General features: G+C 42.8%; 6 protein-coding genes across 11 annotated transcripts; 4 read left to right on the forward strand and 2 right to left on the reverse strand.

The window, feature by feature from the left end:
• The first annotated feature begins 646 nt into the window (after nt 1-646).
• LOC134009463 (tripartite motif-containing protein 16-like protein) lies at nt 647-4363 on the forward strand. Its single transcript, XM_062448989.1, has 6 exons — nt 647-1601; nt 1918-2013; nt 2168-2401; nt 2787-2958; nt 3053-3133; nt 3296-4363. Exons 1-6 carry the CDS (start codon nt 1128-1130, stop codon nt 3850-3852), a joined length of 1614 nt encoding a protein of 537 aa, XP_062304973.1. The 5' UTR covers nt 647-1127; the 3' UTR covers nt 3853-4363.
• On the reverse strand, nt 4272-6501 carry amn (amnion associated transmembrane protein). The gene has a single exon (XM_062448991.1). The coding sequence runs from the start codon at nt 5817-5819 to the stop codon at nt 4386-4388; it is 1434 nt and encodes a 477-aa protein (XP_062304975.1). The 5' UTR covers nt 5820-6501; the 3' UTR covers nt 4272-4385.
• Nucleotides 6328-8170, forward strand: zgc:112148 (uncharacterized protein LOC550424 homolog). Of its 2 annotated transcripts, XM_062449009.1 has the most exons (7): nt 6328-6383; nt 6697-6773; nt 6865-7009; nt 7159-7248; nt 7388-7513; nt 7645-7773; nt 7860-8170. In XM_062449009.1, the coding sequence occupies exons 1-7, from the start codon at nt 6372-6374 to the stop codon at nt 7884-7886; spliced, it is 606 nt and encodes a 201-aa protein (XP_062304993.1). In that variant the 5' UTR covers nt 6328-6371; the 3' UTR covers nt 7887-8170. The 2 variants fall into 2 exon arrangements, with proteins under 2 accessions (XP_062304993.1, XP_062304984.1); XM_062449000.1 differs by lacking the exon at nt 6328-6383 and having other exon boundaries at nt 6679-6773.
• A 208-nt stretch (nt 8171-8378) lies between these two features.
• Nucleotides 8379-15778, forward strand: LOC134009416 (exocyst complex component 7-like). 5 transcript variants are annotated; one of them, XR_009928235.1, is made up of 21 exons: nt 8379-8508; nt 8783-8848; nt 8963-9147; nt 9236-9338; nt 9481-9682; nt 9947-10420; nt 10508-10675; nt 10782-10924; nt 11062-11211; nt 11359-11457; nt 11581-11640; nt 12009-12135; nt 12269-12343; nt 12441-12561; nt 12799-12894; nt 13156-13219; nt 13427-13468; nt 13635-13768; nt 14179-14282; nt 14724-14849; nt 15602-15778. XR_009928235.1 is itself a non-coding variant. In XM_062448987.1 (20 exons), the coding sequence occupies exons 1-19, from the start codon at nt 8452-8454 to the stop codon at nt 14279-14281; spliced, it is 2469 nt and encodes an 822-aa protein (XP_062304971.1). In that variant the 5' UTR covers nt 8379-8451; the 3' UTR covers nt 14282; nt 14724-14918. The 5 variants fall into 5 exon arrangements, 3 of the variants coding, with proteins under 3 accessions (XP_062304971.1, XP_062304970.1, XP_062304972.1); XM_062448987.1 differs by lacking the exon at nt 15602-15778 and having other exon boundaries at nt 14724-14918; XM_062448986.1 differs by lacking the exons at nt 14724-14849; nt 15602-15778 and having other exon boundaries at nt 14179-14327.
• LOC134009495 (5-hydroxytryptamine receptor 3A-like) lies at nt 13814-17564 on the reverse strand. The gene is made up of 10 exons (XM_062448992.1): nt 17537-17564; nt 17330-17414; nt 16958-17106; nt 16794-16838; nt 16585-16691; nt 16313-16482; nt 15939-16060; nt 15628-15835; nt 14918-15082; nt 13814-14819 (listed from the first exon to the last, which is right to left on the reverse strand). Exons 2-10 carry the CDS (start codon nt 17364-17366, stop codon nt 14554-14556), a joined length of 1269 nt encoding a protein of 422 aa, XP_062304976.1. The 5' UTR covers nt 17367-17414; nt 17537-17564; the 3' UTR covers nt 13814-14553.
• Nucleotides 17565-22574: 5010 nt separating this feature from the next.
• LOC134037605 (inward rectifier potassium channel 16-like) lies at nt 22575-24257 on the forward strand. The gene has a single exon (XM_062483006.1). It carries the CDS (start codon nt 22583-22585, stop codon nt 23726-23728), a length of 1146 nt encoding a protein of 381 aa, XP_062338990.1. The 5' UTR covers nt 22575-22582; the 3' UTR covers nt 23729-24257.
• The last annotated feature ends 40 nt before the right edge of the window (nt 24258-24297 follow it).

The following is a 24297-nucleotide window of genomic DNA, read 5'->3' on the forward strand; positions in this document are numbered from 1 at the left end:
GAGGCGAGCGAGGAAGATTGTGGCCGACTCCTCCCACCCTGGACACTCCCTGTTTCAGTCACTCCCCTCCGGCAGAAGGCTGCGGTCCATCAGGACCAATACCTCACGCCACAAAAACAGTTTCTTCCCTTCCGCTGTTGGCCTCTTCAACAAGGCCAAGGGACCACACTGACTCTAATGACTTCTTGCTTAAAACACACTGCTTTTTGCACTGCATTACAAAATGGTATCTTGTACATTTGTATTTTTTGTAATATTTGTATTTTTGTATTTTTATATTGTAATTTACGGCAACTTATATTTTATTTTATTGTATATTTAATTCTATTCTAATCCCACTTAGTACTGCTAGTTTATGTACCCTTAGTATAGATAGTCCACATATTTAAATTTTAGGTATATGTTTATTGTATGCACCTTCCTGCCAAAGCAAATTCCTTGTCTGTGCAAACTTTCATGGCGAATAAATCCCATTCTGATTCTGATTCTGATTCGGTTTGCTTTTCCTGTCCCTACCCAGGATGCTTTGCATGAAAAGTCAGCTTGTTAGAGATCTCAGTCAAAATAATTCTGTCTCTGCTTGGTCCCACACATAGCACTGTAGTAGCATGTCCATGGTCAGATAGAGAGAGAGGAAGTAAGGGTGGGGTGGATAATGTTGCTGTCACAGAACATTCCAGGATGTTTATTCAAAAGCACCACTACAGTGAGTACGGATAATTACAACCATCACTGCTGTGGCATTAAATTCAGTCAATGTCAAAGAGTTCATGTTCTGAATGAGTTACTGCATGGTATTTTGTTTCTAAATTCCTGAAATATAAACCACATTGGTTTGGCCATCCTGTGCTGGATGAAATGTTGAGGCAGAAGATACGGAAAGAGAGAGAGATAAAGAAAGGGGAGGGGTGTAACACGAGGAGGCTGCTGTGACCTGACTCATGTGAACTGTAAGGCGTGGTGTTGTTCAAGTTTTGTCTTGAACTAGACAAAGGGCTTTATAAGAAAAGAGGCGAGTTCAGTTGTGTGGCTGACTAACATCCTAAGCCTCTGGTCTTTACTGAGAGAAGGGTTGTTGAAATCCCAATTCATATTCCGCTGCCTGGCAAGACAGTAGACTAACAGCCATGGATACCCTTATCATTAAAGAAGAGGACGGAGAAGAGAATCACAAATCCTCTGGAGGCCCAGAGTTACCCCAGACTAAAGAGGAACCAGGGGATTGTACCAGACCCGTTGAGGCTGGGGACAACCGGGGACAACCTGGGGACAACCCTCCCCAGTCTACCCCTCTGAGCCCAGAGGATGTGCTGTGTGACTCTTGCATTGAGCGTCCCTGCAGGGCCCTCAAGTCCTGCCTCACCTGTCTGGTGTCCTACTGCGAGGCCCACCTCAGGCCCCACATGGAGAACAGCAAGTTCCACAACCACCGTCTGGTGGAGCCCTTACAGGACATGGAGGATCGCAATTGTGACCTTCACAACATGCCTCTGGAACTCTACTGCCTGACCGATGGAGTCTGTGTGTGTCAGGAGTGTCAGGAAGTTGAGCATCGGGGACACAGCTCTGCACCTGCAGGGGAGGCTCGCAGACAGATTGAGGTGAAGTACACAAATGTGTACACACACATGCATACACGCACACATACACACAACAAGACTTTTTATTCAGCGGTAGGTTTACCATCCGAGAAAATATAGCTTCAAAGGACTTATTTTGTGAGAAAAGTATCCAAAGTTGAAACTGTATAAGTCTGTATGAACAATGATATGGACAGTACAGTTTGTTCTTGTGTGGTAGCACAGGCAGTTCCAAAACATACCCCACCCTTGCATGAGATTTTTTGTACACATGGTTCTGTTTAGGAAATAGTGAGAGTCTGCATGTGGGTGTCTGACTGTGTGTGTGTGAGTTCAGACAGAGCTGCAGAAGAAGCAGGGGGAGATTGTAAAGACAAGCACCATGGCAGAGAATGCTATCAGCAAGTTGCAGAGGAACAATGTATCCATTGAGGTACTTTCTTTTCCTTCAACCTTTCCGAGCCTTTGGCACATTTGCCTTGTGTACAAGTTCCCTTTCCCACACTCTTCCAACCCATCTGTGAATCAACCCCCTTATCTCTGCCGTGGTTCCCCCTACCATCCGCTGTGGGCCTCCCTCCCTCCAGAGTTCCGTGGCAGGGGTCCGTGCTGTCATGGAGCAGGAGTTCGGCCTCCTGCAGCGGGCAGCGGAGGAGGCCAAGAGGGGAGTGGCAGAGCTTCTGGAGGCGGAGCAGAGGCAGGCGCTCAGCCAGGCTGAGGGCATCCAGGCCCATCTGGAGCAGAGGAGCGCCGAGCTGAAAAAGACCTCGGCCCGCCTGGAGAGACTCTGCAGGAACAAGATTGATGTTGACTTCCTGCAGGTGAGGAAGAGATAACAGCGTGCATTCCATATGGTAAATGATTCGAAAGAGCTCATTGTCAATGTCGCCGAGCTTCTATATCTTATAGGATATGCCACTTGTGGTTACAGTGAATCATTGTGTCAAAGGTCAAGGGTTTTTGTGTGATCATGATTCTGCTTTATCATGCTTTTATAGAAAGTGTCTGAAATAATGACGAAATTATAATCAAATATTATGTTATACTACATATAACATGAATGCATTTACTTAATTAAAAAAAATGTTTTCACTAAAATATTTTTTTACTATATTATTACTATACCCACACAATAGGCCAGCCCTGTACAAATGAGGTCAAATATTTGAATCAGTACTAAGTATCTCCCCCTGGTGGTCATGCCAGCAATACTCTGAGTGGAAGAAGGGGGCAGTGGACGTGTGTCTGCCTGAGGTGCATGTCAGCCTCATGGACCACTTGTCCTCCTTCAGCACTGTGGTGACTGAGGTCACCCAGGAGCTGTGTGGCCAGCTACTCTCCACATACACACTCAGGTTACAGGGAGCCTGCAAGAGTGGTGAGTTTGGACACATCTATATTTTGAATCTTCTAAAGAGCTGGAGTGTGGTGTAATCTATCAATGTAACCCTCTGCAACCTGCTCTCCAACAGAGAAACTGGCCCATGCCAAGATTACAGAAACTCAACCCTTGTCTCTGCCTCAACCAAAAACTCGAGAGGGCTTCCTCAAATGTAGGATTTAGGTTTTACTGCATGGAATATTTACCACATGAAATGCATTAGAATTTAGAATGAGTTCATTTGATGTTACATAACAACTTTTAACCAACCTTTTTGACTGACTTGTATCAGCTCATCTATTAAATCTTCGGACATGTTATATTTATATCACAGATGCCATCCGTCTGAACTTTGACCCAGATACCACCCACCAGTACCTGAGGTTGACTGAGGACGACAGAAAGGTGACCAACACCACGCCCTGGCAGCACAGCTACCCTGATACGCCCGGTCGCTTTGACCACTGGCGCCAAGTGATGACCTCCGAGAGCCTTTACCTGGGGCGCCACTATTTCGAGGTGGAACTGGGTGGGGAAGGGACTCATGTGGGACTCTCTTATAAAAGGCTCCACAGAAAGGGCCCGGATAGCCGCTGCTGCATCACAGGAAATGACTTCTCCTGGTGCCTGGGGAAGGAGAGTAGAGGTTACTCTACCTGGCATGCAGGTGTGGAGACACCCCTGGACGCCAGTCTGGTGACAAGGGCAGGGATCTATGTTGACTTTGCCAGTGGTTTGCTTTCCTTCCACCATGTGACTGATTCTATGACACTCCTTAAGCAGTACAGTGCTGACTTCATGGAGCCTTTGTATGCCACGGTCTGGCTCTCTAAGAAAGACAATGTGGTCTCTCTGGTCAGTCCTGAGGATCCATTTCCACAAAATAGCTAAATTGTCATAACTGCTGCTCCTTTAAAACCACCTACTGATGTCCTACAGTTATATCAGGGTGTGCAATAACTACCTGCACTACAGTCAGTGGGCAAGTATGTGTGTTTAGTAAATGGTAAAAGATAAGGGACAGTACAAGAAAAAGATTGTTGACATCTGGTTCTGGTTCTAGTACACCATCTAGTGGTGACTGAAGAACAAGACTGTACTTATAATATATGTACTGTAATTTTTTAAACATGTACTGAAGAAATATTATATGTGCTGGCGTTAGAACAGGACTTCCTAAAAGCAATTGTAGAGTGATTGTATAATAAATGTATAAACATATACATATTGTGTGAAACACAAATTACAACAATGTGATGCAAATAAATGTTTATTCAATTAGCAAATTACCACTCAAAAAGGTCATATAGCTTGACACGGCATGATCACAATTATTCCATTATTATGAAGGCTGTAGCATGGAACTTCATTATACATTAGACCGCCTCACTCTAATTATGAGTCTTGTACTGCATACATTAAAGTTAAGCATTGAAATCAGTCTCACTGTCATCATAGGCTGGGTTTACAAAATGTACACCTGACTGTGTGAGGGAGATAGAGTTGGCGTTTTCAGCCCCATACAGACCAGGCACAGCTGGCATCACGGTGGGCTTGTCAAACATGGGGTTGTCAAAACCATGGTCCATTGGCCCACCGAGGTCTCCAATCTCACTACTCCTTTTCAAGCTGCTCAGGGAGGGCATGGTGATGGTGGGCAATGAGGGTACTCTAATAGCACCCCTGTAATATAGGAATACTAGAAGGAACACACCTCCCACCACTATCAGAACCCCAAATATGGTTCCCAACACCATCCCTGTATCTCGCCCAGACCCGTGACTGCTGCTACTCCCCGAGGATGCCTGGAACTCAGCCTCAGCTATACCCAGGTTGGAGCCGGCAGATTGGGCATCCTTCAGTATGTCACGGGCAAGAGCCTCAGCAACCATACCAGCCTGGTGGCCCGTTTCACCATCCATCAACACTATCTGGATCTCTGCTGCCCCCTGGCGAGGAAACACCCCCAGGAACCACCGGGATTTCTCCACTTTGGATATGCCAAGCTGGATGGACTTGTATGGCGTCAGACCAAGGAAAATGTGCATCAGTCTCTGGCGGTAAGTCTCCAGGTTGAATCCAGGGACGTACTGCAGAGTGACTATAGCACCGCACACGTCACAGCAGTGTCCAACCGGGCGTAATGGCTTCTTACAGGTCACTGAAGAACATTCCACATGGCCACAGATCTTCTCAAGACTGGCTGCGTTGCCGCACTCACAGCCGGAGACATCGCTGCAGCCTGAAGAGCCCAAGCTGATGGACGAGGAGCCGTGGAACTGCAAGCGGCCCGAGGGAGAACCCAGGTACCGGCTGAACTCGGAGTTGCTTCTGAACGTCTTTCCCAGAACCGACACACTTTGCACGGGGACGCTCGGCCGGTTGGAGGAGAGGTCGACACGGAAAGAGGAGTGGGCTTTGAACACCACGTTGTCATAGCGGCAGGGAATGCTTTCCTCATGCACTGAGAACAGGAAGCGGCCCTTCTCCAAATCGTCTGCTGTGGAGGCCGCCTGCCACAGAGCGGGATCAAACCACTGCAGAGACTCGACATCCTTGAATTTGACAACAGCACCAGGTTTGTAGCCACCGGCTCCCACTGAGAAGCCAGCTCCTGAGGTCAGGATGAACTCTCCATCCACCGGCAGTCTCATCTCCTGGACAGAGTGGACAGTCTCCACGTACACAGACACTTTTCTAGATGCAGAAAATTGCACCCTGTCGTTGCCACTGGGCACTGAGCCTTTGTCCCAGTTGGTCTCGTTCTCATAGTTGGTGTCAGGGATCCATTGTTTGTAAACGGCGTCCGCTGCCCCGAGGGCACAGAGAAGAAAAAGCACGTCTGGTATTTTCAGCATTCTGAAGGTTTGTGACAATTAGAAGGGACTTCAGTCTGACCCTTATCTCCCACAGTGTGACTGTCACATGAAACCACATACCCTGTGTATAAAAGCGATGATCTCTGGTTAACATTCTGCTGACCAGTAAGATCACCAGTAAAAGATTGACTTTCAAAGCAATAAAGTCAACCATTGCCGTATAAGCTCCATCAACAACAACATGACAATGGCTTTAAACATGGATTATGAATGCAGAGTGTTGATATTATTATCTTGATTTTAACTGATCCATTTACGGGAAGAAATGTCATTAACACAACCACCCATTAGAAAAAGGTATTCGTTCTGAATTATAAATTACAGATTAAACCAATTATCTTTAAGAATCATCCTCATAGTGCTACTGGACAGAACCAACTCAAACAAAGCATTGTGTAAGTACAATTGTAAAGCATTTGCATCAGGGAGCGAATCTAGATACCAATATGGGGTCCTTCGCACGTGAAGACTTTTTGTTTACATCCACGTCATCACACGGAAGTTAAAACCGACTGCATTGACAGTGTCGAAATGTTGAGACAGGTTAGATTGCCAGTGCCTTTAGAATGGTCAAACTACGTTAAACAATTTATTAACTAGTCAATGTAATGTTCCTTTACTACTAGATTATGCAATAACGTTATTGACTGAAACTAAACTTGCTTTCGTAATATAAATGGGGGTTTAGTGACTGTTAGCTAGCTAGCTAATACTTGTTAGCTAAATTAGGAATTGCGTTATCATCATTTGTAGATATCTGGATCTGTTTCTGCTCGATGCTGCTTTCAGATATGTATCATTAGCATGTGTTGCCAATTAAAGACCCTTAGATTGTAACATGCTCCATTTGTTACAGGATTCAGAAGCAGAGGCTCCACTCTTTGGCGACGATGAGGATACACATACAGCGAGTCAGAGGAAGTCCAAAATCAAGTGAGTTCAGTGAAGGACTCTTCTGAAATATACATCTTTTTGTTTTCTGTCAGAAGTACAGAGCTCGGTCCAAACCTGGTCTATGTTGCAGGTACCCCGTGGCCACATTCTTCCATCTCTTCTTTCGCACATGTGCCATCCTTGTCTACCTGCTGTGTGAAATAGTGAGCAGTAGCTTCATTGTTTGTATGGTCACCATCATTCTCCTCCTCTCATGTGACTTCTGGACAGTGAAGGTGGGTGGAACGTTGGCATGGGTCAACTACCTCTTATTCATTGCAAATTAACCATGTTATTTGTAAAGCTTTAGACTAGTACAATATTTGTGTGGTAATATGGATATAGTCGTTTTCTACAAACACTGATTAATCCAGTTGTATTACAGAATGTAACTGGCAGGTTGTTGGTGGGCTTGAGATGGTGGAACCAGGTGGATGACGATGGAAAGAGTCATTGGGTGTTTGAGTCCAGAAAGGTACAGTCTGCATATGGCTGACATTGGGCCTTGGCTTGCCTGTCTTGAGCCTGTTGACGACCAATGTAAAGCATGAAACATCCAAAGATGAGAGTATCTGTAGAAAGATAAACTGCTCTTATTTCTGACTGCTCTTTAGACAGGTAGCAGAAATGGTGCCTCTAACTCGGAGTCCCGGATCTTCTGGCTCGGATTGGTTGTGTGTCCTCTTTTCTGGGTCATTTTTGTGTTCAGCACCATATTCTCCCTCAAAATCAAATGGCTGGTGAGTTATCTGTCCTTCCCCTGTTTTTAGGACTTGAGTATTTATCTTTGATAAAGCCAAGTACAGTGACTCCCATGTGAGTCCATGAAAAAAATGAGTATTCGTAAAGTATTAGTCTTTTCTCCCACCAGGCAGTGGTAATCATGGGTATGGCCTTACAGTGGGCCAACTTGTATGGGTATGTTCGATGCAAAGTAGGGGGCAAGACCAACTTGAGAAGCATGGCAACCAACTACCTTGGTGCCCAGTTCTTTAAACAGGTATACATAATGGTTTAATCAATGAAAAAAAATGATCTGCATGTCCATCAGTAATTAGCTTGATTATTTTTCCTTTTTACCCCCAGGCAATCGCAAAACATGAGGGGCCCTAGGGTTGCCTGGAAGAAGCCATTGGATTGGCATTGCGGCCTATGTAGCCTACATCAAATGTTGTTATTCAGATAAGCCTAAATGAGGCATACAGTTATTGTTTCTTAATTCCTGTTAAACAGGTGGAGGGTATCTCTCTATTATATGAGGGGTTATTTAGCAATAGTTTTGAATAGGATACATTTATTTTTGGTGTAATTAGAATTATTTTCCCTTGTGTGATCACACCACAATCTATTTACATTTAGATGATTGATACATTCCTCTGAAATGCATGCATCTGCTTCTGTTTAATAAATTCAACCAGTGACTACTTGAATAAATAAAAAAACACTTGCTAAAATGCTTTATCCAGTCGGAAGGATCATCAGACATACAGCAGAAGGAATCCCATCAGTAGGCCAGATTCAGAAGAAGGTTCAGGTATTTGCTCAACCTGAGCGAATAACCTCAACAGGAACACTTGCGCGCGTCATTCAAACAGCCGACGAAAAGTTTCTAGCAGCTGAAGATACGACTAGTTTGACAAATAGTACTTAATGTAGATTTATTAGAGATTGATGTGTGATGGAAAATGACAACACATCATACAGGATTGAGACTCTTGATGAAAATATTGAAAAGGTCAGTAGGCTAATGCTATACAACGTATTTTAGGATTGCCATGAGCTACTGAGTATAGCTAGCGAACATCGTTGCTGTGTAGCCTACTGCTGTACTGTTACTGTAGCCCTAGCCAACTGTATGGCTAGCTAAAGCAACAACAATCTACTGTAGCTGCTATCCCGTGCTACTCAATGATTGACAATACATAAGTATTTAGTCAATTAAGCCTGTTGAAATCTGTAAATTACAAATTTGAGCAGTGACTGGACACACATATTCCTGTGATTAACAGATGGAAGAACGGTTGTCATTTATCACAAGCAACTTGGAAAGAAGTGATCGGTTGACGAGGAGCATGGTACAGTAAGAACAAGTATTTAAGGACATGATCTGACATATTGTCTACTTGTTCAAAACGCTTCCACAACATTAGGCTTGGTGCTTCAAACAGGTTATTGTTGTTGTACTGTAGGTGTCCACTCTAACGTCGTTAGATAATCATTTCGAGCACCTGGAGAACGTTGTCAGTCCAATGCATAACTATACGACGTGCCAAATGCAGCTGAAAGACACAGTGAACCAGACCTTGTTTCACATGGACAAAGCCATCAGCCATCACCAGGTCCTCAGGAAAACAGACAAGATCCTCCTGATGGGGTAAAAATGATGGGAACCTTGAGAGAAGGGCTTAATGAGTTTACGGTAACGTAGCCTCGCTACTTAATGTACGGTTGTTTCTGTGCAGACCTGCAGGTAGAGTGCATGATTATCTGGACTGTCTTCAGCAGATCAAGGAAGCAATCAAATTATTTGAAGGACACACAGAAGAGCTGCACCTTACTACACTGGTGACTTGATTGTTCCTGTGTCCCATTGCCCTCTGGCTTTCAATGAGTGTAACTTAGCAGTGTATACAAATACGTGAATGTACACTCAGTAATGAAGATATTGTGGAAGTTCGATGAGGGAATTGGAATTTTGTTTCTGCAGAAAGAAAGGTTAGAAAAGGCTAGGCCACTGATGGAGTCAGAGTTCTGTGTTCTGGTTGATCGCCACTGCACGACTGCGAAGACCCTCGATTTCCTGAATTTGCTGGGCGTAGAGCGTGCAGGAGGGGAAACAGGGGATGTCATACCCAAGACTGGACTGGAGAACCTCAAGTCCATCTACACATGGTTGGCTGAATACACAGGTACAGTAATACTGCAAGCTGAGTCTGGAGCTTCAGACTCCAAATGAACCCAGGGGTAAATTACAGAGCAAAACTCCAATCATTCTCTCAGTAGCAGTCTTCTGTTATATCATTTAAAGTCATGATTTGGCACGCTCAGTTACATAATGGAGACCAGAAATTACACACCAGGGTAGATGTAACTAACATTTAGTGGTCAAAGACAATAGACAAGAGGACAATAGAATATACTAAGCCGAAGCATGATGATTTTTTCCCCCACAGCTCAGAACAGTGGGCATGTTGCCACTAAACTCCAAACACTGTCATTGGACAGAAACATAAAACATGAACTTATTGGACCAGCGGCATCAGGTTCTCGTTCTAAGATGTCCCTGAAGACCTTTTGCAATTTAAAAAGTCTCTTCCGAGCTAAACACCCAACACTCCCCAGTGTTCCATCCATGGATGTGGTTGGAGCACCGAAATACAGAAGTTCCTCCGAAAGTCTATCAGAAGGCAAGCCTCCAAACCCAGACTCCGATGTGCCCCCACCACTGACACTGAGCATCTCATCCCCTACCCCTTCTCATGTCACTTTCAAAACACCGTCAAAAAACACGAGCCCATCCAAAATAAAAGGAGGAACACTAGCAGGCTCCAGAGCGTATGAGGCGAGCTGCCCCATGAACAGGCTGAAGACCATGTCGCTGGGAAGAAACCCACTTATCAAAGCCACAAGGTCCCAAGAACCCTTCAGTGAGTAACACGTCTTTGTACCCGAGAGCTTACCCATCTCTCAGTGTATTTGCTGTGACCGTGAATAATGTTCTAATGTCTTCACAGACCTTATGAGCTATTATGCTGCAAAGCGGTCAATATGTCTCGACTATTTGCTGAACGTTTGGAAAGACCGCTACCGCAAGTGCAGTGTGTCCTCGTTGAACCACCACTCCCTAGAGAAGCAGAACAAACACATTATAGAGTCACCCTTTAAGAAGACCAAGAAAACAGGTTGGGAATGCACGTACAGTATGCCAAAACGTTGTAACGTGATCGGTTACCGGAATGTGGGGTTTGCATGATCAGTAGCATTACATGAATGAGATCTTGTCTTCAGACAGGGAAAGCGTGCTTAACATGGAGATTGATGTCCACCTGGAATGTGTCAGAGTCTTCGTGATCCTTGTTAAACGAGAACACACCATGCTGACGCAAGTGTTTTCTGAAGTCTGTCCCCGGACCTTTAGTGCCCTCATCCAGGTCCGTGACACATAACCAAGCGAAAGGGAAGGGGGGAGGGGGGTCAAAGGTCACACAGGCCGTGTAATGAACTACTGACTAGTGAGGTGTTACGGGACACATGTCGTCCTGGGCTGAATCAGGTCACTCTTTTTCAGAACGCTCTCGACAACCTGCTTCATGATGGAGAGAACATCATCTTTGCCACCAAACGGGCCTTTTTTCGTAGCGAATACTCGGTCATCCTCGCCATTTTAGCTACAGTAGACTATCTCATACAGCAGAGGAATGGACCCAGTGTACTGGAGGTGTGTTTCAGTTGGTTTTAGGTGTAGGCTAGTGATTATGTAGGTTAACTACAGAGCTAAAATTGGAGTGAGGCAAGTACATGGGGCTAAGCTAAGGTTACTGTGTACTGAAGGTAGTGTATTTGTGTTGCTGTTATCGACTGCCAGGATGCATCAGACTCAATAACGGCCAAGGTGAACACATTCATCTCGTCCATGAAGGAGCTGGTTACCAAAGGTTTGGATGGATTTGCAGACAGCGTCAAGGTGCTCTACTCTTTAGTGGAATTGGGTTTCAATTTAGAGATCATTGACAAGTTCATGTTCATTGAACTGAAGTCAGAGCTCACTTAATCAGAACATCTCTCCATGTCGTCCTCTCTCGCCCAGAGCCACCTGGATTGTAAGAACCTACCCATGGATGGAACAGTGCACAAGCTCAATCACAATGTAACACCCCCCTACGTTCTCTCATCTCTGCCCTCTGACCATCTAGTTTAGCATTCAGTCACTGTCATTCACATTTAAAATAGCAGTGTTGTTACTGGGGTTCACCAGAGACATGGGACGTTTGTTTTAATAGATTATAATGTTTAAGTCATACTGAATAAGAGGTGTCAAACTGTGACACGTGACCCCCCCAGATGAGGTGTGGCAAATACAAAGATAAATATGTAGCTATAGATACAGGATCTGATCATTTCAGGAATTCATTTTTGTCCATGTTCCCTGACTGGAAAGGTTTGAGAAACACAGCTCTTTATGCTGTATGAACGAACTCCTCTGTAAATGTGCTGGTGGGTTTCCTTCACTTCCAGACCATCTTGTTCCTGCAACAGCTGATCGTAAACGCAGGCAATAAAGTAAATGCAGCTCTCGTGCTGCCTAACCATGACAAAGGACTTGGCACAGCCATTAAGGTGACCAGTAGTGCTCATAAGCTTGGTAAGAAAGTCTCTGGCATTGTTTATTATAATCATTATTCATGTAACCAAAATGACTCCGATGATATGTAGGGAGTGAGTAGATTGCGGTGAGAAGGGAGCAATGTCCTTCATGGCTACGTTTTCCTTTTCAGAGAAGTCATCGGCGTGTTTGGAACAAATATCTGCCGAAGAAAAAGAGCACTTGTGTCGGTTTTCATCATACATCTGTAAGTAATCCATCCAGGTTTTGTATTCACGAATCCTTCATTCTCACAGATGTTTTGCTGATAAGACCTGTGGGACTGCACTGTCTCTCTTCCACAGGTAGAGTGCTGGAAAACCTCCGGCAGAGTCTGAGGAATAAGGCCAAGGCGTACGACGACCCTGCCCTGAGTGCCATCTTCCTCCTCAACAACTTCCACTACATCCTGAACTCACTGAAGAGGTAGGGCCTTTTCTTTCTCCTCGTCATTCATCTTTCTTCCTGGCTGTCACTGCTGGAGAACCCCTTTTGAAACGGCAACAAAAGAGTTCATACGTATCCCTGTAACTCGTTGTTATTTGGACGTACGGACCTTAAAGAGTGTAGCACAATACTGGAGATGGGATAAAGCTGCTGCGTGCCAGTCTCACGCATCCTTGAGAAGTATCAGGTCAGCAAACTGTAGAACCTTGTGCGCAGGTCAAAGCTGATTGTTGTAATGAAGGCCTGTGGCAGTGATCCAGAGGCCGAGTACAGGGAATTGATTGACGAACAGAAACTACTGTACCAGCTCAGGTAAGGAAGCAGAAACGCAGAGGCGGAAGGGAGAGAGGAGAAGTGCTCGACTTCAAAACTGTCAAATGTGACCTCTTATGGGACCTGGTATTTTCTTGTGGTCGTTTCAATGCACTAGTTGCATGGCTGTTTGCACATCTCTTTGGATAAAATGGTCTGCTATATGAATACAATGAAATACATGTTATGTATTGTAGGTGTCACCGTGGATACAATACTGTGTGAAGTTTAGGATACAGAAAGTGTGTTTGCATTTTGTAGCTGGCTGATGGTGACAGAGAGCCTGGCTGACACGAGTCAGCCCGTGCTGAAGCAAGGAGGCAAGGTACAAGTGGATTCATGTCTTATGATAGCACAGTGTTCTTAGCTTTAACTTCCATCGGAAGTGCTTTATTGGTCTGCATTTAATGTGTGTTCTTTCAAAGTTCCATCTTGTGTTTCGTTTTCAATAACTGAGTTACTGCCCTGGACCACGTTGGTTGACATAAATGCGTAAAAACAAATATAGACCCTTCTTTCTCATTTCATACAGTTGAGTGAAAAGGACTTTTGCGTGGTCAAGGAACAGTTAAAGGTAAAACAAGCCAGATGTTTTTGGTCATATTTTTGGTCAATTGCAATTTTCCAGGCCAATCACCATCTCGCCTGACATAATTTAAATAATCACAATAATTTAAACCCAAATGGCATTAATGAAGTTATGTCATTTGAAACCTAATGTGGAAGCTTGTTTTCCTCAGAGTTTCAACGAGAAGCTAGAGGATCAGTGCAAGGCCCAGAAGGGCTGGTTGGTGCCCGATAAGGAGCTCCGGACAGCACTATGCCAGATGCAAGGAGAGCTGGTATCCACCAGCTACAGGTCCTTTCTGCACAAGTAAGAAACTAACAGCATAGTCAGCAGGTGGTCATATATTTATTTTACATTTTTAAACCAACAGCCCCAGACAAAGATTCAAATTAACATTTTTACCTATGAACAAAGATACAGTAAGTGTTTATTAATATGAGTTTATTGGAATGGAATGATGATGACTGAATTGACGTCAGAAGGCCCAAATGTAAACACCTGGTACTGTCGGTAACTACAGGTATAGACAAATACAGCTTAATTCAGGAGAAAACATGACCATCCATAAAAAAGCATGATCAAAAACAGACATACAACTTAATGCTAGTGTTACTCAAAGTAATTTAAGACGTTGTTTACCTGATGCTAATCCTATGCAAGAACGACACAGTATTAGTCCACATGCAAATACTTATTTATATGGTTTTCTACCACAGGTATGAAGATGCAGATTTCACCAAACAGCCTGAAAGGTGCCTCAAATACAGCCCACAGCAGGTGGAGCAGATGATCCAGACGCTGTTTGACATGTCAGCCTGAGGTTAAGGATCTTGGAACAGACTATATTCCCCATACTGTTAAACTTTTATGCATAATAATGCATACATTACACGAATGGACTAATAATTTAGAACTATTTACAAACTATTTGTAAATTGACAGCTGATTAACTACAAATGCTTTATAAACACATTTTAAGATAGTTCTCAAAAAGTTGTACTCATTTCTTCCTTGCACAAAGAGCTCCAGAATGTTAGTTAATGAATGCAGCAATTTATGTTTAGAAATTACTTTTAAAAGGAGGGAGGCAATTAATTGTTCCATTTTGGTAATTTGTCAATTGGACATCCACTGTAACCTATGAGGAGGTAAAGTATTAAAGCAGCATAGATCATGCATACTATGAAGTAGATCCAAAAATAGACTTTGTCTAACTTGTTCGCAAACTTAAAATGCTTCTTGCTCCTCTGCTCCTTGGAAGCCATCCTTTCCAGGAAGTTGAACACTTTCTGGAGGTTAAGATTCTTCTCCTCTGCGGCATCCGTCAGGCTAATGACACTGATATCAGATTCGGATTCTGGACAAAGAGAGTGATAAGAGATCAGAGGTCAGAGAGACAATACAGGCATCTCAATATGCGATAACTTGTAAATGAATAAAAGACTAAAGTCTTACCGCCCTCCCCAAGTATCTCTTTGTCGTTAGAGTTTGAATCTTTTGATTTGATACACTTGAAGATGCAGCTGGGCAGGATTCTGCCATCTTTAGTCAGTCGTGTGAGAACCATAGACACCAGCATACTCGCAACCAAAATGAAGAGACTGAAGCAGAAATGGATCCCTACAGAGAACAACCATGAAAATGTTAGTGTTGCAGGGATCGGTGTAGTGGGTTACACTTGTGCTCATAAAATTGCTTCAAACTGTAGTCTGCCAAAGGATTTTTTGTAAGGACACAACCTATTGATGATGATTAAGTTATTTATATTCTGATTCTAAAGCCTGATCTGAATTACAGCAGACTAAGATTACTATCCCTTAAAAGAAAGATGTTTTAAAGATCATTTAATCTAACCAAATGAACCTTCCAAGGAGTGAACATAATACAGTATTGTTTGTGCAGTACAGTAGACCAAAACAGCTATGTCAAAGCTTAGTGCTTGAAAAATATTTGGTTATTTGAATGGCCTTCCTTTTAAGGCTTTTCACAAACTCTTAACGTACCACATCTTTTCCTTTTAGCATAATCTGTGTGTGTATACACGTCTGCATACATACATAAAGTATTTGTATCTATGAGTGTGTGTTCAAGGTTACTCTGTCTACATTCTCATATCTACTGTGATTCTATTTCACTCAGCTTCACATCATATGCAGGTGACTCACGGATCAAGGGGCTGCAATTGTTGTCTGCAGGAAGCAAGTCATTGAGGATGAGGAGGAACATGATGAAGCTGAGCACCAGGGTCACCTTGAAACAGACGCGCTCTCCGCCTATTGGTAACGCGAAGCTCACCACATCGGCGATGATGATTAACACACTGGGTAGGATTAGGGTCACAACCGGGCCGGTGCTGCGAATCTTGAAATTCACCTGTGGAGTCAGATAGTCCAGATGAAAGTACGAGAATGAGCTTCACAAATGCTTGTGCTGGGGAACGGTGACAAGTTCAAATGATTTGATTGAACTCTCTTACGTTGAGGGTGTTGCGGTCATTTCTGCCATTGTGGGAAGCAAGCTCCACTGACTGAGTAAGCCATTCTCCAGTGTCGCTGTCACCATTCACAACCCTTCCAAATTGCATTAGTAATCCACATTCTGTGAAACAGTACAGATATATTTATGAATACAACTTGGGGCGGGATACTAAAGTGAATTGCGGTAGTTCTGCATTCAACTGGCCAGTCAAAATACCTTTATTTGTGTTTGTTTTTTATGTATAGCCTAATACTGGTGCACAGTGCCCGTGATGCTGTCGGTGATTAGAAGCTTTTGTACTTTACACTTTACACTGTCCAATTGATCCCACATATACTGTCATACTGTACCTGTTCATCTTAAGAAGCTTACCATCTGCCTTCCAGGCATTGAGGCTGATAGGACAGGTGTCTTCAACAAAAGGGTATTTGAACATGTCGACATCACAGCCCACCACTGTCTTTAAGAGGACAGCGTGCGTCACTGTGCCGTTACTGTTCACCAGGAGATCCTTAGAATAATGCTTCTGGATTCGACTCACTCTACAGACACACAATAATGACAGGCAGTTCACACCTACATGTTTATAAAGATTTACCAGTTCAACTGTTATAAACGTACACAGTCAAGTAAGGGGAACTTACGCGTTCAACACAAGAAGTGAGGGAACCCAGATTTGATCTGCTGGCAGGATCACGTTGTTAAATGTATAGACTGATGTGTTCCATGCCAAGTCGGGGTCCATCCATTGCTGTGGTCAGAATCACAGGTATTTGTGATTAAACAAGACAAAACATACTCAACAAAACTCAATCTGTAAATCGCAGAGCCTCCACAGATGTAGGTAACTTACCAAATTTACTATCATTTGACTTGTGAAACGAAGTTCTTTGGTGTTCTGTTGAGGAAATAACCATCAGTCAGATTCATCAACATTAATCTGATACTATGCATGTAAAACATGTTTGCATAAAGCAGAATAACCATTGTGAAAGGTACATTCAGGAGTATACTTACAATAAACTGTGTCGTATAGAGAATACTTGGCAGTCTGAGGACTAGTGTGCAATTAATAGACTGAGGCTGAGTCAGGACATCCTTGGAAATCAACATGTTGGCCAGACAGCGGCGACTGGTACAGGACTGAGTGGATCCAAAACCAAGCACTAACCAAAAAGTTAAAACATTTTAATGTACTGTACATGCATCAAATACACTTGAAGTAGAACATGAACAACGGTATAGGATTGGTTTGGTCTAGAATTTATACATTAGCACACGTGACACATTTTTATTTATTGTTTAAAACCCGTGTTTGTTTGTTAAGAAACTACACTGTATTGTTGAGAGCAATGCAGTGCGAAACTTGTGAGAACTTACTGTACTTACATTTTAGTAGGAGCAGAGAGCACAGACACCTCAGCATGCTGCTGGTAGTGGGTAATTCTGCCCTGGAACCTTCTAGTAGAGAAACCTTGGAGATGACAGCAAGACTTCAAACAATTTACAGTCAAACTATTTAAGATCTGTCAATGAAGAATCAGTAAACCAACCTTAAGACTGATAGTAGTTTATTATCTGCACAGCAGAGATTACCTTTATAAAGGCTGCCTCATACTTGAAGTTTACGCCACACAATACAGATAATGTCACCACCCACAGACTGTAGTCACACTGCCTACTGTAAACACCCACAGCGTTCTGTAAATGCAATTACTCCTGGTGTCAGATGACAGGCATGTAAACATCGGTCCACCTCTCTTTTGTCTTTACAGGTAGCCTTGCTTGACTGCATCACAATAAGACCATAGGCCAAAACGCCAGGAAGCATTCTCACAATGGGTTATTTGAGCTGGTGGTTAACATTAAGAGGCTGACAAATAGAAAATAAATCTCCACTGATTACTTCTATAAAAGGTATTGTATTAACAGCTGGTTATGGAATGGTGCTTGAACATATTAATGCCATTGTTTTTTTTACGTGATTTGATCATCCACTAACATCTTTATTAAATGATCAAAACCCCTTTTGTATAAGGCGTTTTAATATGTCAAGTCATCCTGTTTGACAAGTATCTGCCTCAATTTTGGAAGACAGTATTAAGCTGCTCATCTTTTTCTTTCCTACTGTCTGTAGGCTGCCTGTAGGCAGTATCCTTTGGAACTCTCTTATGACGTTAATACTGAAATTTGAAAGAGACATTCTGGTTTTAAACTGTTTCCCTTCCTCTCCAGCAAGGGGGAGTGTTGCATGAGGTTTGTCTCTAACATTTTTACCAGCAGCCTAGTGTTTGTTCTATCATGTTTAAGTTTGAGTTCAGAAATAAATTTGTCTTCTGTTTTTAGAAGTAGCTTATGCTGTAGCTAATGTTTGAAAACATGGCACTGTGCAGGAATGCTGTACTACAAAATTGTAACTTAAAACAATTAATTTGGTGAAGCAATTTCTACTTTTTTCCTTTGTGGTGGTCTTTCATCTTCAAAAACCCTGCCTGGGCAGTGGCTAAACATGTTGACCTTGAATGGGTGCACTTTCTGACCATGAGCCACATTCCACATTTGCTATTCATCTGATTAGCATATGACCTGATCTGAATCAGTCACAACAGCGTTCAGCATCTCAAAGAAAACACCATTTAATATGTGGAGTTTTATGTGCCTTGTTTTAAAGAATAATTTGTTATTAGACTGGATATGGCATTTTTTTCTGCTTTGTCACAGGACTTCTGACAACTAACGCAAAATACAGTTATGCGCTACATTAAAAAAAATAATCTCCAAGATTTAACAAACAAATGTTCAGATTACTTTTTTAAGTGACCCACAGGTTAAGTGTGATGAAGCCAATAGCCTGGAATTATGATTGCAAAAAAAATCTAAACAGATCCAAATGGGGAGTGATCAAACACAAACATGATTTGAATTGTCAGTGCCAGTACTGTATCTTGGTTAGCGTTTATTGTATTTCTACTGGAATGGAGGGTAGAACAGGTGCAAAGAGTGCTGGGATGGGCTTGTTTGAGTATTAGTGACCTCTACTCTGACCTGGTTATCTGTTCTTCATCGATCGCCAGAGCACTGAGCAGTGATCCCACCTCCACCACAGGTTGGGATCTCCTGATACCAGACCTTACCCATTGTCACGTGTCACATCCTGTTCTTCCTTATTGATTTGAGGCTCCCTTTGAGGTTAAAAGTCACTAAAGGGACTTTTAGTCTCACGGTTAACTTCCTTGCATGGAGAAACACTAGTTTCTTTCATGCTTTGTTGTCAAATTTGACAAATTTGTGTGGCTTATGGGGGAGTTATTCCACTTTCATCGGAAACAGAGACAGCCCTTTGACTGAATGGTTATGAGAAGAAAATGGATGCAGTATTCTGCTACAACTAATCTTTTATGTCCATTACGAGTAACACTCTTATACAAAAAGAAACAACTCATAGAGAGCCTGCTGTCAGGATTGCATTGTCATTGGTTAGTCAACCATCATTTAGTCTGTCTGCTTTCTCAACCTTATAAAGGCTACAGAATAAAAGGGTTCAATCCCTATTGAATAAATAGCATGACAACTGGAAGGCCCGTCTAGGAAATAGTATACTGAACATACAGTACAGATGAAACACCCAGAGGTGTTTTTCCCTAACATTTAGGTGACTTAATATCATCAAACACACTCTCATCGCCTTAGAGAGCACATACCAGTACACAGTTCCAAAGTGTCCGAAGTTTACAGGTTCATCACCTGCAGTACATCTAGTTGTGTCTGTCATACTTCATAAAACTTGTTTTTGCTTTGTCACACTACTAACACAGTCATTAAATGCATTCTTACTGCATTATCTCCCAGGACTATATGAGGAAAAAGCCATATCTTTCACAAGGTGTCTATCTGAACAGGGATTGTAACTCGTGCTATTTGTAGATCAAAGGAAGTTTTTCTGGTGTTATTGCTTCTGTTGTAAATGTATACTGCTATGTTGTGTGTTGTGCTTCCCCTTATCTAAATGATTGTTCTGGTCCATATTCAGGAAACGTCTGACCTCAAAATCCTTGACAGGACTATGAAAGACATTTAGTCTCTGGATTTGATGGGACAAAGGTTAACTTTCAGACTAATAAGTTAAGAAAAGACATAAAAGACAGTTAAAGACATAATCTCAATGACCCATAACAATGGAGTAGGGAACTCTGGAAACATAGGAAACAATTATAGATTTAGAGTTTTGTTCAAAACAATCCACAGAATTTCTGTTTGGTCTATGGGACCTTTCAAATATTAAACAGACAATACATTCTCCCAGATTGACCAAAATGTTTCCTGGGGAGACAGGATTGGTGCTACATCAGAATGAGCTAGGACTTTGCCTCAGGCTTGGTCAGGCCTGCCCCCAATAGGGTGAGACTCACCTGTAATTGAGTTATAAGTCAGAGTCAGAACACTTTGCAGTTTGGTCTATATCTTTACATCTGCTTCTCAGTGTGCAACCAGACATACCATCCTCTCCTCAAGTAAGTGAATTTATCTAAAGCAAAAGGAATTAGACTATTTTGGAGGTGATCGATTCTTAGCTAACAAAGATGTGCTGGTCAGCTTTTTGTATTTGTGTCAACATTTTTGAGGTGGGCAGTGAGGCATTGATTTCTCACCTTGTCTTAGCTTTTACAGGCACATCAGATTACTCTTAAATAAGTGTTGTTTGAAGTTGTCCACATCTCAGAAGCTAATCTAACGAATGGAAAACCTAAAATACCAAATCTAGTCTTTACACACGTTTGAATTCACATTCTTTTTTTTAGGATATTGTGTTCAATAGTGTTAAAGTGGAATCCAAGCTGTGTTGAAACTCTAGCATTGCACAATTATACAAATTGTTCCATGTGTGACAGTACAAGCTGTAAACAAATACACAGTTACTAAACACAAGGTTTAATATAGTGCCTGGGATGTATTTAATCAATTACTCAATAAAGTCAAAATACCTTAGATAGTGCCAAGGTGCATGGGCACTTGGAGGGTATATAAAAGCTCCATAAGAAGACGAATATTCACTGTACAGTTAAAATGTATCAGATTCACTGTAGAAAAGGTTTTGTGGAAAAAGCTAAGAAGTGATTGCAGTGTAATAATTCAGTCTTATAGAAAAGGGAGTTTCATAAACAGTAATCAGTTATAGTACTGTATATGACAGAGTTTAATATGATTTAATACTTCTTTACATAGGATGTCTGTTTGGGTTACTGTTAAATGAGGATACATGACATTTTATAAGGTAATCTTGATTAAAGCATCATCTAGCACATGTATTTATGCATTACTATTTAGGAGAAAATGTTATATAGTGTCTTCTTACTACTGCTACTAAAGTAGAAATTCAACTAAATTTGCCCACATCCATGGAAAAACCCAGGTCACCATGGAAAAATACGGGTCACCATGGAAAAATACGGTTATTACCGTGGGAACACACACAGCCAGCTTCTTAATTCAAGATCACACATTCACGATAAAATATTATGATCTGCATCCATGTCACAGCATACCTCTTGTTTATGTTAGTTGGGCGCTAGTATGCACTGCAGGGCTAACAAGTAAATAAACTGCATGTGTAACACAGGTGATTCAGTGAGCATTCATTGCAAAATGAGAAGCAGTTACAACTTTTCCATCTAACATTTCCATCTAAAACTCATAAGATGGAAATACAGTTGGAAATTATGCAGGGTTGTGGTGGGGTTATTTATTAAACCAAATTAGTCATGGATGATTTCAAGAAACACTTAATGAAATTATAGTTTTCCAAATCCATCAACTTCTTCTCAGAATGTCATAGTCATGTAGAAGAGGCTGCTAACATGAACGCTAATTGGTCAATAGCTTAAAAAGAGACTTTTAAAACTTTCATTATGAGATCAAATGAATAAATCAAAGCATTTCTGGTAATCAACTGGGATAATAATTACACATCATCATCATGGTCTTTTACCAAAACGGTTTTAGTTTGACAATATTGTTTGACATATTTAGATTGGGATTTATCTTTAAAATTAAATAACAATGTATGACATGAACATACAACTAAAATGAAGATAATGGACAGGAACCAAACAACAACTGCTCTAACAGCCCAATGAGATCGCTATGATTCAATCACCTTTCATAGCCATGCAGATCACCTGTATCTCTAGGCTAGGTTCCATGTAGCAATAGCTTCTATGGTAAATAATCATCCTGTGAGGCGGTCATGCTCTTGAAGTGCTCTGTTCACAGCCAAGGTCTAGCGTTGGCTCAGTAACCCCGCTGCTTATAGCCTCAGGCAAGGTGAGACCTCCGCTGTTAACTGAAACATGAAGGTCTCACTTCAACAAGCACTGAGAGACCTATTTACATTCTACTCGCGGATAATGGAAGTTCCATATGGTTCCAGGCCTCTACTTACTGTCACCTTAAGAATTATTGGCCCACTTGAAAAAGATTAGCAAAACGAAAACAATCAGGCCAAGGGTGATTTGGAAACAGTCAAACAGTTTGATTGACAATGACGTGCGCACGGTCTTTGGACACGCTGGTTAGAAAACTGTTTTTTTCTGGTCTTTACTCATGCTGTGTATCCTGTGTGGTTTGCAGAGGAAGCCAGCAAACATGGACCCCCAGAGGGAGCAGCGCATTGCCATAGACACCCATCACACAGACGTGTACGCTGCGTGCTCTCAACATGGCAAGCCCAAGAGGAAGCTGCGCTACATGCAGAAAGACGGCAGGTGTCCTGTGGAGTTCAAGACGATCCCAGGGGAGTGGGGGGGCTACGTGACGGACATCTTCACCACCCTGGTGGAGATCCGCTGGAGGGTCATGTTCCTCATCTTCTCCCTCTCCAACATCCTCTCCTGGCTCCTCTTTGGTCTCCTCTACTGGCTGACTGCCTATGTGCACAACGACACCGAGGATTCGGGCAATCAACCCTGCATGTACAACGTGCGCAGCTTCACCGCGTCCTTCCTGTTCTCCATGGAGACCCAGGCGACCATTGGCTACGGTTTCCGGGGCATGACTGAAAACTGCCTGGTGGTCATCATCTTGGTGACGGTGCAGGTCGTGTCAAGTTGCTTCATCGACACCGCGATCATCGGCGTCATCGTGGCCAAGATGGCGTCGGCCCGCAAGCGGGCGCAGACGGTGGGCTTCAGCAAGTGCGCTGTGGTCAACCTGCGAGACGGAGTGCTGTGTCTGTCGTGGCGTCTCGGAGACTTCCGGAGAAACCACATCCTGGAGGGCACCGCCAGGGCCCAGCTGGTCCGCCACGTGAAGCACTCCTCCGGCATGTTCTCAGTGTACCACAAGGACCTGGACATAAAGGGCCGAGACATCGTCTTGGCCACCCCCGCCACCCTGGTCCACAGGCTGGAGCCCGGGAGCCCACTGTACAGCATGGGCCCAGACAGCCTTCTGGAGGAAGACTTTGAGCTGGTGTTGTCCTTCACGTACACTGGAGACTCCACAGGCATCCTGCACCAGACCCGGACCACCTACACCCCAGCTGACATCCACTGGGGCCAGCGTTTCCAGGACATGCTGAGGCTAGGGGTTCGTCACTACAAGGTGGACTACGCCGTGTTTAACCAGACCACCTGGGTGCAGGTGCCAATGGTCAGTGCTGAGGAGTGTGACAGGGAGAAACTGCCCAACGAGACCATTCGAGCCCAGGGCTCCCTCCTCAGAAACCCTTCAGAGATTGGCCAGAGCAATGCTGATGTCACAGAGGAAGTGATCCAAGAAGCATGGCTCTGATGAACTGGCTTCAGAGGAATGACAGACTTAATGACGCTGGTGTGTACAGTATGATCTTAGGACAGTCACTTTTGTGTTTTTGTACATAGGAAAACTATTTATATTGAACTATATTAAAAAGACATGTTTAGTATGGAAATGTAAGTGTGTGATTTATACGCTTTTCTTGAATAAGGAAAGAAGATGTTTTTTTTCTGCTGCTTAAGTTAATAATGTACAGGGACTCAGGAAGTTGAAATCACAGACTTTTATGTAACAAAATTGATTTTAGTGTATGGTCTTCCAGTTGCTCTAGATCACCACCTTGTGTCAAGCCACTTTTCCTTTGCATTAGTTGCACGTGTTTATATGGCTCAATAAAGTGTTATGTTTAAACCGGCTGACCTTGACCCTCCAAGTATTATGTGTACGCTCTCTTTATGTCTTTCCGTGATGATTAGATTAGATAGTCTGAATTATTTGAGGCAGTGTAACGATGTTATCAACGATGGTGTGTAAAATAAGTCATTCATTTACACTGTCTGAATAAACAGGCAATTTGATTAATGCTATGTTCAGGTGATTATTTA

Source organism: Osmerus eperlanus, chromosome 2, assembly GCF_963692335.1.
Source record: "Osmerus eperlanus chromosome 2, fOsmEpe2.1, whole genome shotgun sequence".
Taxonomy (NCBI): Eukaryota; Metazoa; Chordata; class Actinopteri; order Osmeriformes; family Osmeridae; genus Osmerus; species Osmerus eperlanus.